The 10,795-nt window shown below is 41.9% G+C and overlaps 1 protein-coding gene across 1 annotated transcript in view; it reads left to right on the top strand.

Annotated features, from left to right (window-relative positions):
• The window catches only part of CFAP47 (cilia and flagella associated protein 47), a 1,094,449-nt gene that overhangs the window by 923,550 nt on the left and 160,104 nt on the right, over positions 1-10,795 (top strand). The window contains 1 exon segment of the mRNA XM_075333814.1: positions 8,750-8,845. Within this exon segment, the coding sequence (XP_075189929.1) occupies positions 8,750-8,845 (96 nt within the window).

Raw genomic sequence — 10,795 nt, 5'->3', positions numbered from 1 at the left:
GTAGTAGGACTATGTGACAGTTGTCCTTGGGTAGTAGGGCTATGCTACATCTATCCCTGAGTAGGAGGGCTATATGGCAGCTGCCCCTGGGTAGCAGGACTGTATGACAGCTGTCCCTTGGTACTATAGCTAGGGTAGTAAGGCTGTCCAAGAGCTGTCCATAGGTAGTAGGAATATCCAAGAGCTGATCCTAGCTTGTAGGGCGAAGGGTGCTATCCTTGGATTGTAGGGCTAATGGCGCTGTTTCTGTGTTGCAGGGCTAATGGCGCTGTCCCTGAGTTGTAGGGCTAAGAGTGCTGTCCCTGGGTTTTAGGGCTAAGTGCGCAGTCCCTGGCTTGTAGGGCTAAGGGCGCTGTCCCTGGATTGTAGGGCTACAGCGCTGTCCCTTAGTTGTAGAGCTAAGGGAACTATCCCTGGGTTGTAGTGCTAAAGTTGCTGTCCCTGGAGTGTAAATCGCACCACAAGCTTCCCCCCATCATTGCACACACCTCATAGTCCCAAATCCCACCGCAGGCATCCTCACAGCATAATAGACCCCAAAATCCGACCATGGGCATCTTCCCAGCACTGTACACCCCCCAAATCCCACACAGGCCGCCCCCAGTATCACACACCCGCAAACTCCCACCACAGCATCTGCCAGTGTTGTACACACCGCCAAAACCCACCTACCCCATTATTCACCCCCCCAAACTCCCATCAGTCATTCTCCAGCATCATATGCACCCTAAAAACACACCACAGGCATCCCTCCATAATGGCACACTCCCAAAAATACCATCAAAAGCTTCCCCCCACATCGCACACACCCGAAATCCCACCTCAGCCATCATAGACCCTCAAAATGTTACCACAGGCATACCCACAGCATTTTAGACCAAAAAAACCTACAACAGACATCCCTACAACATTGCACAAGCCTTTCCAAATCCCAACACAGGTGTCCCCCTAGCATTATAGACCCTTAAAGGCCCACCAAAGGCATCCCCCCAGCATTCTACACCACCCATAACCCACCACAGGTGTCCCATCACATTAGAGACCCCACAAATGACTCGCATTATAGACCCCACAAATCGCATGAAAGGCATTCCCCTGTATTATAGCCCCCAAAATTCCATCACAAGTATCCCCCCGGCATTAAAGACCCCCCTAAACTCCACCCCAGGCACATCCACAGCAGTATTGCCCTTCCCAAATCACACAAGGGCTAAAATTAGTGAATGCACATCACATCTTTTCTGAGTTGCAGACACTGTGTTGAATAATGCCCTGTGCTTCAGACCGGAAGTGACGCTGACAACAGGTGACGGAAGTTATGTCACATCTACCAGGAGACATCACCTTCTAGCATATACCATTCGTGCTACGTATGTCAGCCTCTTTAGCGCATGCACACTACAGTTTTGCAGAATATTTAAAAAAACAAAAACCACAGGAATACTGTTTTTTTCTGCTAGATTCTATGGACAGCAGAGAAAAGCACCCAAGGTTTACTGGCAAGAAAGCTTATTGGACACATTAAATGATGCAGCAGACTGGATTTAAGGCCACTTTACACACAGAGATAAATCTGCGGCAGATCTGTGGTTGCAGTGAAATTGTGGACAATCAGTGCCAGGTTTGTGGCTGTGTACAAATGGAACAATATGTCCATGATTTCACTGCAACCACAGATCTGCCAAAGATTTATCTCTGCGTGTAAAGTGGCCTTTAGTCTGCGGGCCATGAGTTTGACACCCCTAATATTATACTGCTCTTTTACTGCAACAAGTATGGAAAATGTGTGTAATTTCAATATAAATACAGCAGATATGATGCCAGATACATCATATCAGTAATTAATTACACTGACACTGCTGCTGCCAACTGCCCTATTTTGCTAAGGGCACACGGGCATTTAGCATCCAATGCGAGAGCATCAGATGCGTTATGCTAATGACCCCCATCTCCCTCTCTGCTGCGAGTGTGAGCCAAGTGTCACTATACTGTGATGTGACCCTATGATCGTAGCACAGCTGTGAAGGAGAGGGAGGGACCAATCCCCCATATCCTCCATAGTCAGCTGATGCGTATATCGCACTGCACTTTGGTGTAATGCAAGTGCAGTGCGATGTTTCTCTCGCACTCATAGACTTGTATGGGTTTGAGTGAAAACAAATCAGATTCCACCCAGAGCATACTGTGATTGTTTTCTCAGTCCAATTAGGGCTGAGAAAAAAATCGCACATTGGAGGTGCCCCATAGAGTAACATTGGTCTGAGTGGAATGTTTTTTCTTATTGCATTCCACTCGCTCCATTTTACTTGCCGTGTGTCCTTAGCCTTGCTATCTCCCTTTTATTACAACTCTGAATCGCACTACTACTCATCTTCTTGCACTTATTCCATTATTGACTGGAGTACTTTTCCAATGCTTTAGAGAATGTATTCCTGTCTCTAGTGCTGAGTTATGATGTTCTCTTACTTGTCGAAAATCAAAAATCACCTTAAAATGTCAGCTGATTTTCCAGATTCCTGCTTAGGCTTCTATTCGAGCTATGATAGTCGTTGCCTGTGCTGTACCATGTGATGCAATAGCTTCAAGGCATTATGATGAAACCCATGCAGTCTCATCAGAGAGCATGTCAGTCTTCTGTGACTGATGCAATCTTCTTCAATCTCTAAAATTTGTGTTTGCGTATAATTCCAATATTGCACCATCATTCATCCAAAATGTAATTTTTTAGTAAAATGTCATTGTAAAAAAAACAATGACCATATTACATATTAGGCTAAGTATCTTGTGTTTTATTACGTGAAAATTGAGATTAAGATTAACATATTACTTAGTTTTATCCTGAGATATTACCGTCGATGAATGTGGAGCTCAGTAGCCACTATATGAACGCTATGAAGTAACATATACAGCATTTCATTCAGACTGTCTAGTTATCCTGTCCAGTCATATTTTTATAAAAAGTTTTAAATATTCAAGAACATCAGTGTAAAAACATTTTTTATGAATTTTTCATTACTAGAAATTAATAATAAAAAAAATCAGTTAGTGAAGTACAGTCTGTCTGCCGGAGAATGGGGCACTTTAGACTATAACTGTGAAAGCTTCGGTATGCAGCAACTAAAAGACTTTTTCTTTTCTTTTTTTCTCTCAACTTTAAAGTTTTCCCTGGATCAAGCAAAACCTAAAAGCATGAACTTTTATATATCAAACTACTTAAAAAGCACACTTTAACGGGTAACTTCCATCTCCAAGATGCTATCCCAATATGCAGTAGGTTTATTATTATTAATAATAATAATAATAATAATAATTGCAAATTACTCCAATTAGAAATGTAGTATAGTTTTTCTTATTCACTATGTTGCTTACCTCATGTTCAGGGCATTGCAGGACCTCAGTTATCCATGGTTACAACCATGGCCCAGTGGTTAGCACTGCAGCCCTGCAGTGCTGGGGTCCTGGGTTCTAGTCCCACTAAGGACAACATCTGCAAGGAGTTTGTATGTTCTCCCCGTGTTTGCGTGGGTTTCCTCCGGGTACTCCAGTTTCCTCCCGCACTCCAAAAACATACTGATAGGGAATTTAGATTGTGAGCCCCAATGGGGACAGTGTTGCCAATGTATGTAAAGCGCTGTGGAATTAATAGCGCTATATAAGTGAATAAATATTATTATTACTAGCAAATAACTGTCACTATAATGCCCTGCACATGAGGTCTGATACATAGTGAATCCGGAGAACTATGCTACATTTCTAACTGGAGGTATTTGCTAATATTATTATAATTATACCCACTACTGGTTGGATAGGATCTTGCAGATGGGAATAACCCTTTGAATGTAAAGACTCTGTATAACATTAACGTGGAGAAGTTATTGAATGTTCTCAGTGAGAGGAACAAAATTATATTCTTGTGATACCTTTTAATGGCTAACTAAAATAAAATAAAGTGATGTTACAAAGCAAGCTTTCGAGACATCTCAGGTCCCTTCATCAGGCATGGTATGTTCCTCTCACTGAGAACATTCAATAATTTTTCAACTGGCTAACACGGTACCAAAACCGTTTCACTTGTAACTAAACATGGAGAAGTTTACACATACTCAGGCAGCTACACGTCATCCAGTTTTAATTTGCACTAGTTTTCTTAAACGCTCCCAACTAGATAAATCTACATTCCTATAGAAAAAAAAACCCACATGTAATGATATCACAATTGGTTGTGCGACTTGGAAAACTTAGTTTTGCTATAACAAAGGCTAACTGATAGGGAATTTAGATTGTGAGTAGAGATGAGCGAACCTGAAGTTTGATTTTCGAACTGGACACCAACTTAGGTCTTGTGTGCACACTGCATTTTTTGCCGTGGATTTGCCGTGTTTTTTGCTGCAGATAAGGTGCGGTTTTTGTTCATAACCTTTCTGCAGTCCTTCCCCAGCAAAATCTATGGGAAAACAAAAATGCTGTGCACACACTGCGTTTTTTTTCTATAGGTTTTGTTGCAGAATTTCTTCAGCTTTTCTGCAGCAAAAAAGAAGTAGCATGTCACTTCTTTTCCACAGATACCTGTGGTTTTTGTCATGGTAAAAAAAACGCAGCGACCAACCCGAGGCAAAACCACCACAAACCGTGGTAAAATTGCAGGTGCATTTTTACTACGGCTTTTGCCGCGGGTGCGGAATTCTGCCATAGGGTGCGGATTTTTCTTAAGAAAAGAAAATTTCCCAGTGAGCACAGGCCCTTAAAAAACAGGGTTCGGGTTCGGAGTTTGGATGCTTTACATGTGAACTTAACTCACATGAGCAACACTGTGCTCAGGTACGCTTAGTGCTCAGCCATGTGCGAGCCTCTTACAGTGTTTGAATGGCGCATACTGGGGGTAACAACTGCATGGTCACCTACTCTCCCCCGGAAGTAATCTGCTTATGGCTGGCTGTATGTGGGCGGAGACTCAAACTGCCAATCAGTGTTTCCGAACCTCCTCGGACCAAGTTCGGACACATGGAGGTTCGGTTTGTTTGCTGCCAGCGAATTGAACTTCCAATTGTTCGCTCATCTTTAATTGTTAGCCCCAATAGGGACATTGTTAATGATGATGATGATGTCCATAAAACACTTTGGAAATTAATGGCGCTATATAAGTAAGTAAAATAAATAAATGAATGAGATCTCCATGCGAACAAATATTGAGTTAGATGCTTGAGAATAGAGCTGGATGCATTGATTTCAGTTTGCTGAGAAAATTGCATTGGTTATTTTTGTGTCAGCTTTTTGAGAGCTAAATAAGAGTAAATGGCAGCGAAAGGATTAGACATTGTTCATTCTAGAACATTTTGAATGTAGAATCGACTTAATGTCTATTTTTCTCTTGTATTTATCTACAAGGTACACTCTGTGTTTTGTGCTTACAATTCCAGACTGATTAAAGAATACATTGATCATGTTCTTCTGCCTGACTAGTGCCCTTGTTATGTAAAAAATGAAAAAATCTGTAGAAATTCATTCAAGTGAGTCATTCCTGTAGTCTTGTTTTTTATTAAAACTACTTTGATATAACAGCAAAAACAACAAAAGAAAATGCAGTTTTAGAAAGTTTGCAGCGTATAAAAATCATGCCTATATCACTACAGTGTAATGTTTCTAGAGAAAAAAAGGTAGTTAGAAAAAATAAAATAGACTAAAAAGCTGCCTTCACATGGTTTTACTGTGATCTTTGAAACTGAAATGTAACGCAGCCTTAGGATCTTTTATACTTGCACTGCCATCTACTTTTTTGACAGAGCAGACAATGGTATTTATACGTTCTGCGTAGGTCTATGACAATAATATGATGCAAATGCTAAATAAATTAATAGAATAAGTGTGGAATATATTTGAATACTATTTTTACATTAAATTGGTTCTCCGCAAATGAAATAAAATACATTTCAGTATGGGCTGTTTATTGAAGATATACAGCTCCTGTGATCAACTTTCAAGAACTGTATCACATACCTCAGTCAGCTGCTGGATGTGATGTGCGAAGAAATATTTAAACCCATTTTGTGCCTAAAGAGGAAATCTGCAGCTCCATCCCCCCTCCTCCATCAGTCTGACAGCTTTATAACAGTGCCAGGAGGCTGACTGCACTCAACCTGAAAACAAATAAACATTTAGGAGAATGAACCTGGAGATCCTGGAGATTACTCCATTGTGCTAACTGAGGAAAATATATATCTCTTAACTTACGACAGCCTGACTGAGGTATGACACAGCAGTCTAGGGATCTAAATATCTTCAGCCTACAGCCCGCACTGACACATGATCAAGATAGGCTACAGTTTCAATTATCCTAAGGATGCCATTTTTTCTCATTCTCAGAGAGCCCCTTTAAGGTGTAACGCATCTTTCCCTGCTTTGGGCTACACTGTTTGTCAAGTTTTCCAAGTAGCTTGGCGTGTTTCTATTTGATGAACTGCCTTGGCCTATCCAAGGGATTTTTAGACTCACACCTGTTTCCTGGTATTGATGGAGCAGACTTTGTTTAAGTGAGTTCTGAGGGACTGAGCTGGAGTCAATTTGTTGTGCTACAGCTTAGCTTCTGTGAACTCCGTAGTCCTGTCTGCAACCCGCCCTGGATCTTGGACATTCTGTCTCATGTCTGACTTCGGTGTTGTGCGGCTTCTGAGGTTGTCAGACTTTCTTGCTACTCCTGACTTCTGCATCTGCCTTCTGCATCCAGTCAGTAATTATGCTTCCTTTCTGCTGTGATCTTCAGTCATTCTGTTACCTGTCCACACACATCAGCAGCTCTGCTACCTGTTTGCTAACAGTTTCCAGGAATCCTGTTACTAGTCTGCAGTCATCTTTAACTGTGCTATTTATGCTAACTTTCTGCCAGTGGCCTCCGGCAATCCTGTTTACAGTCTTCTATATTTCTGCTTTGAATCTGAGCTACTGCCTTATCTCCCACTAGCTTATGCAACGTTGCCATCTGATTTAGCTCTTCAGGCCATTAGTCCGTTTCTGTTCAGTGTCTTTGTTACCTGTCATTATTCTGTATGTGATTTCTGGATATTATTTAACCAACATTTCCAGTGCTTGCATTTCCACTTGGACCAACGGGCTTAGAGGATCCACCTCCACTGTGTGAGCCTGCCTCATGTTACATACGGTGCATCTGTAACATATCCTCCAGTTCAGAGTAAAGTACATTATATAGTACTTATTACTCTAATTATTCCTTTTTTATTAAGTGTAATTATGTGATAATACATTTTAGTGTATATCTATCTCTGAAAAACCCTATATAATGGGACATTGAATTCTGCCTGTTTGATTTGATCTGATATTTGATGTACAAGATTTCATATACATGATGTAAAAGAGGCTTAATATATGCTTTTCTAGTTGAGTAGAGCATCAAGGACGGATATATAGTCTGTGCAGTTGAACAGGGGATCACAAGAGGTAGGGGCCCTTTACAACTGCATTTTTAAAAATATCTGGCCCTAACCAGTATCTAGCCCTAATCTAACCTCTGGAGCTTAGAAGTTAAATGATTTGTGCCAAGAAATGAGGTAATTCTCCATTCATGTGGGTTGGGAATCCAACCACTGTGACCCCTAATAATCCTGACAACAGGGCTCTAAAGAGCTTTATCAGAATAGAGCTGTGGTCCAGCATGCACACCTTCCATCCATACATTCTCAGTGGGACCAATGGAGGTAAGAGTTCTCAGCTTTCTCTAAGAGGGAAGTGGTTCATATACACTTCTCGTAAAGGAGGCTCTTTGCTCTAAGTGTCTACCCCTTGGCAGAAAATCATGACTTCAGGTCTATTGAGCTAGTTATACACAAAATATTATACTGTTTGAGAATGAATACAGCATTGTGAAAACCTAGAAAGAATGCAGCATAGCAAAAACCGTAACCCTAACCTAACTTCATGGATTCCTCCCACTTTCCTATATCCTGTAATATGCTGCAGCCTTCAATCATAATTTAGGGAGATGAAATCAGATGATAGTTTTTTCCCGACCTTCTTGACCCTCCGACTCTCTTGAATAACAGCAGACACTGCATAATGCAGCAACCATGGATGTAATGAAGCAGCAGAGAGTGGAGCATTATTATACGGTATTCACTGGGTTTAGGCATAGCATACTCTTGCTTTTGATTTCAGTGACCTAGTACATACTTTGCACAAAATCATTCTGTGCTATTTCATATAATAGCTGTTACCCAAAGCTAAGGCACAGAAAATCTGCCAGCTGCCAAAAGTTGCCTAAAAATGGATTTACTTGAGAAAATTACTTAGCCCCCTGTGCTAAAAAAATGCACATTAAAGGTTAATAGTTGAATAGACGTTAAAAAAAAAATATTTGTATGCAGCATTTATCGTGAATGGATTTCTAATGTGAAAGTTCTGCTTCCTTTTTAATTATGCCATTTTAGTTGTTTAATATTTTCCATGCCATGTGATTACTTTTGTAATTTGTAGTATGGGTGTTTAGTATGATTTCCAGGTTAAAACCTCAAATTATCACAGGCATGACAAGCAACATGATTAAAAATGCAAAGAGAAAAGAAAGGGAAGGGAGATGCTGTCACCTCCTATTTGAGAGTGTACTTTGAAGAACATTCATCCGTGAAGTACTTTCATTAGAAAAGGCCTTTGATCACATTTCAGCCATCAGTGAATTTATTTCCTTGAATTTGACATTGAAGTATAAAAAATATTCCATCCTTTTCTTTCTTACATATTTCAGATCAAGAACAGACCATGCATCGACTTAGTGCATCTGTTCTGCGGCATTCCATCAATAAAGAGCCAGCGTTCTGTCTGCCCCTGAAGCAAACACAAGGTATTTATTTTGTCGTGTCTTGATATTCTTGAAGAAATAGCACAACGGTTTCATCATGATACTTTATGTGCAGTTGTTTTGCTCTTTATTTGTGAGGTACAGAAAACTTATCTTTCCCTCTTTATAGACTAAGAATATATTTTGTAAATATCTGTAATACACTTATGATCATAATTTTCCCCATAGCATATCTAATCCTTTTACAGGGATCACTACTACAATACTCATCCTCTTTCTATGTATTTTGCTCATAAGTAGAGTTGAGCGCGGTTCGTGGTTCGTGGTTCTCCAGTTCTAGGTTCGAGTGATTTTTGGGCTGTTCGAGATCGAACTAGAACTCGAGCTTTTTGCTAAAAGCTCGATAGTTCTAGATACGTTCGAGAACGGTTCTAGCAGCAAAAAGCAGGGTTTTTTACAGCTACAGTGAGCAGGAGCCATCGCTGGCAGCCTGCCACAAGCTGGTAACCAAGATAAACATCGGGTATCCAAGCAAAGCGCTTTGGTTAGTAACCCGATGTTTATCTTAGTTACGTGCAGGAAGCCCACACTTTCCCGCTCAGCTCGCTCCACCCCCTCCTGCCCGCGGCATGTACACATACATACACATACACAAACACACACACACACATCCACATCCCCCCCCCCCCCCCCCGCCCGCCCGCCCGCCCGCTCGCTCGCTCGCTCGCTCGGCTTACCTGCGGTGATGAAGTCCCGCCATCCCGACCTCAGCGCTGTCACTGTCCTCCATGGCCGCCGCTTGTCACATCACCTATCGCTTCCGACCCGAGACTGACTAGCGGTGACGTCACGGACCTCTCGCGATACTTGGTGTGAAGGCGCCGGGCGGTCATTGAGCTCAGTGACAGGGGCTGTCAGTGTGCTGGAGATCAGCGCAGGTAATGTACCTCACTGACAGCAGCACTTGTCACCCCCCTGCAGTGACCTGGGCTGACCCATTGATGTTAGCTCAGGTCACTGCACTGCTCTCCCAGCCAATGGGGAACATCCTGCTCTTCATTGACTGGGACAGTGTGCATCGTCATGGCAACCCCTTGGATTACACCAGACCTGGATTTGTTTTTCAATCTAATAAATTGGTTAAAGAGGGAATGTTTTGGGGAGTGTTTTTTCAAATAAAAATGTGTTTGTCGTGTATTTTTTTTTTATTACTGACTGGGTTGGTGATGTCGGGTATCTGATAGACGCCTGACCTCACCAACCCCAGGGCTTGATGCCAGGTGACATTACACATCTGGTATTAACCCCAAATATTACCCCGTTTGCCACCGCACCAGGGCGCGGGATGAGCTGGGGCGAAGCACCAGGATTGGCGCATCTAATGGATGCGCCACTTCTGGGGCGGCTGCGGCCTGCTATTTTTAGGCTGGGGAGATTCCAATAACCATGGACCTCCCTAGTCTGAGAATATCAGGCCCCAGCTGTCTGCTTTACCTTGGCTGGTGATCCAATTTTGGGGGACCCCTACGTGTTTTTTTTTTCAATTATTTATTTAATTTAAAATAACAGCGTGGGGTGCCCTCAGTTTTGGATTACCAGCCAAGGTGAGGTTGCCAGCTGTGGTCTGCAGGCTGCAGCCGTCTGCTTTACCCTAGCTGGCTACAAAAGTAGGGGGAACCCTATGTCATTTTTTTTTTCATTTTTTTGGCTAAATACAAAGCTAAGCACCCCTTAGTGCCACATGAAAGGTACCAAAGGGTGTTCCACTTTTTCTCCATTTTTTTCTCCACTTTCTCTCCACTTTTTCTCCACTTTTTCTCCATTTTTTTCTCCACTTATTCTCCACTTTTTCTCCTCTTATTCTCCACTTTTTCTCCACTTTTTCTCCACTTTTTCTCCTCTTATTCTCCACTTTTTCTCCACTTTTTCTCCACTTTTTCTCCATTTTTTTCTCCACTTTCTCCACTTTTTCTCCACTTTTTTCTCCACTTT

The sequence above is a fragment of the Anomaloglossus baeobatrachus genome, chromosome 2, assembly GCF_048569485.1.
Source record: "Anomaloglossus baeobatrachus isolate aAnoBae1 chromosome 2, aAnoBae1.hap1, whole genome shotgun sequence".
NCBI lineage: Eukaryota > Metazoa > Chordata > Amphibia > Anura > Aromobatidae > Anomaloglossus > Anomaloglossus baeobatrachus.
This window is presented reverse-complemented; position numbering and strand designations above follow the sequence as displayed.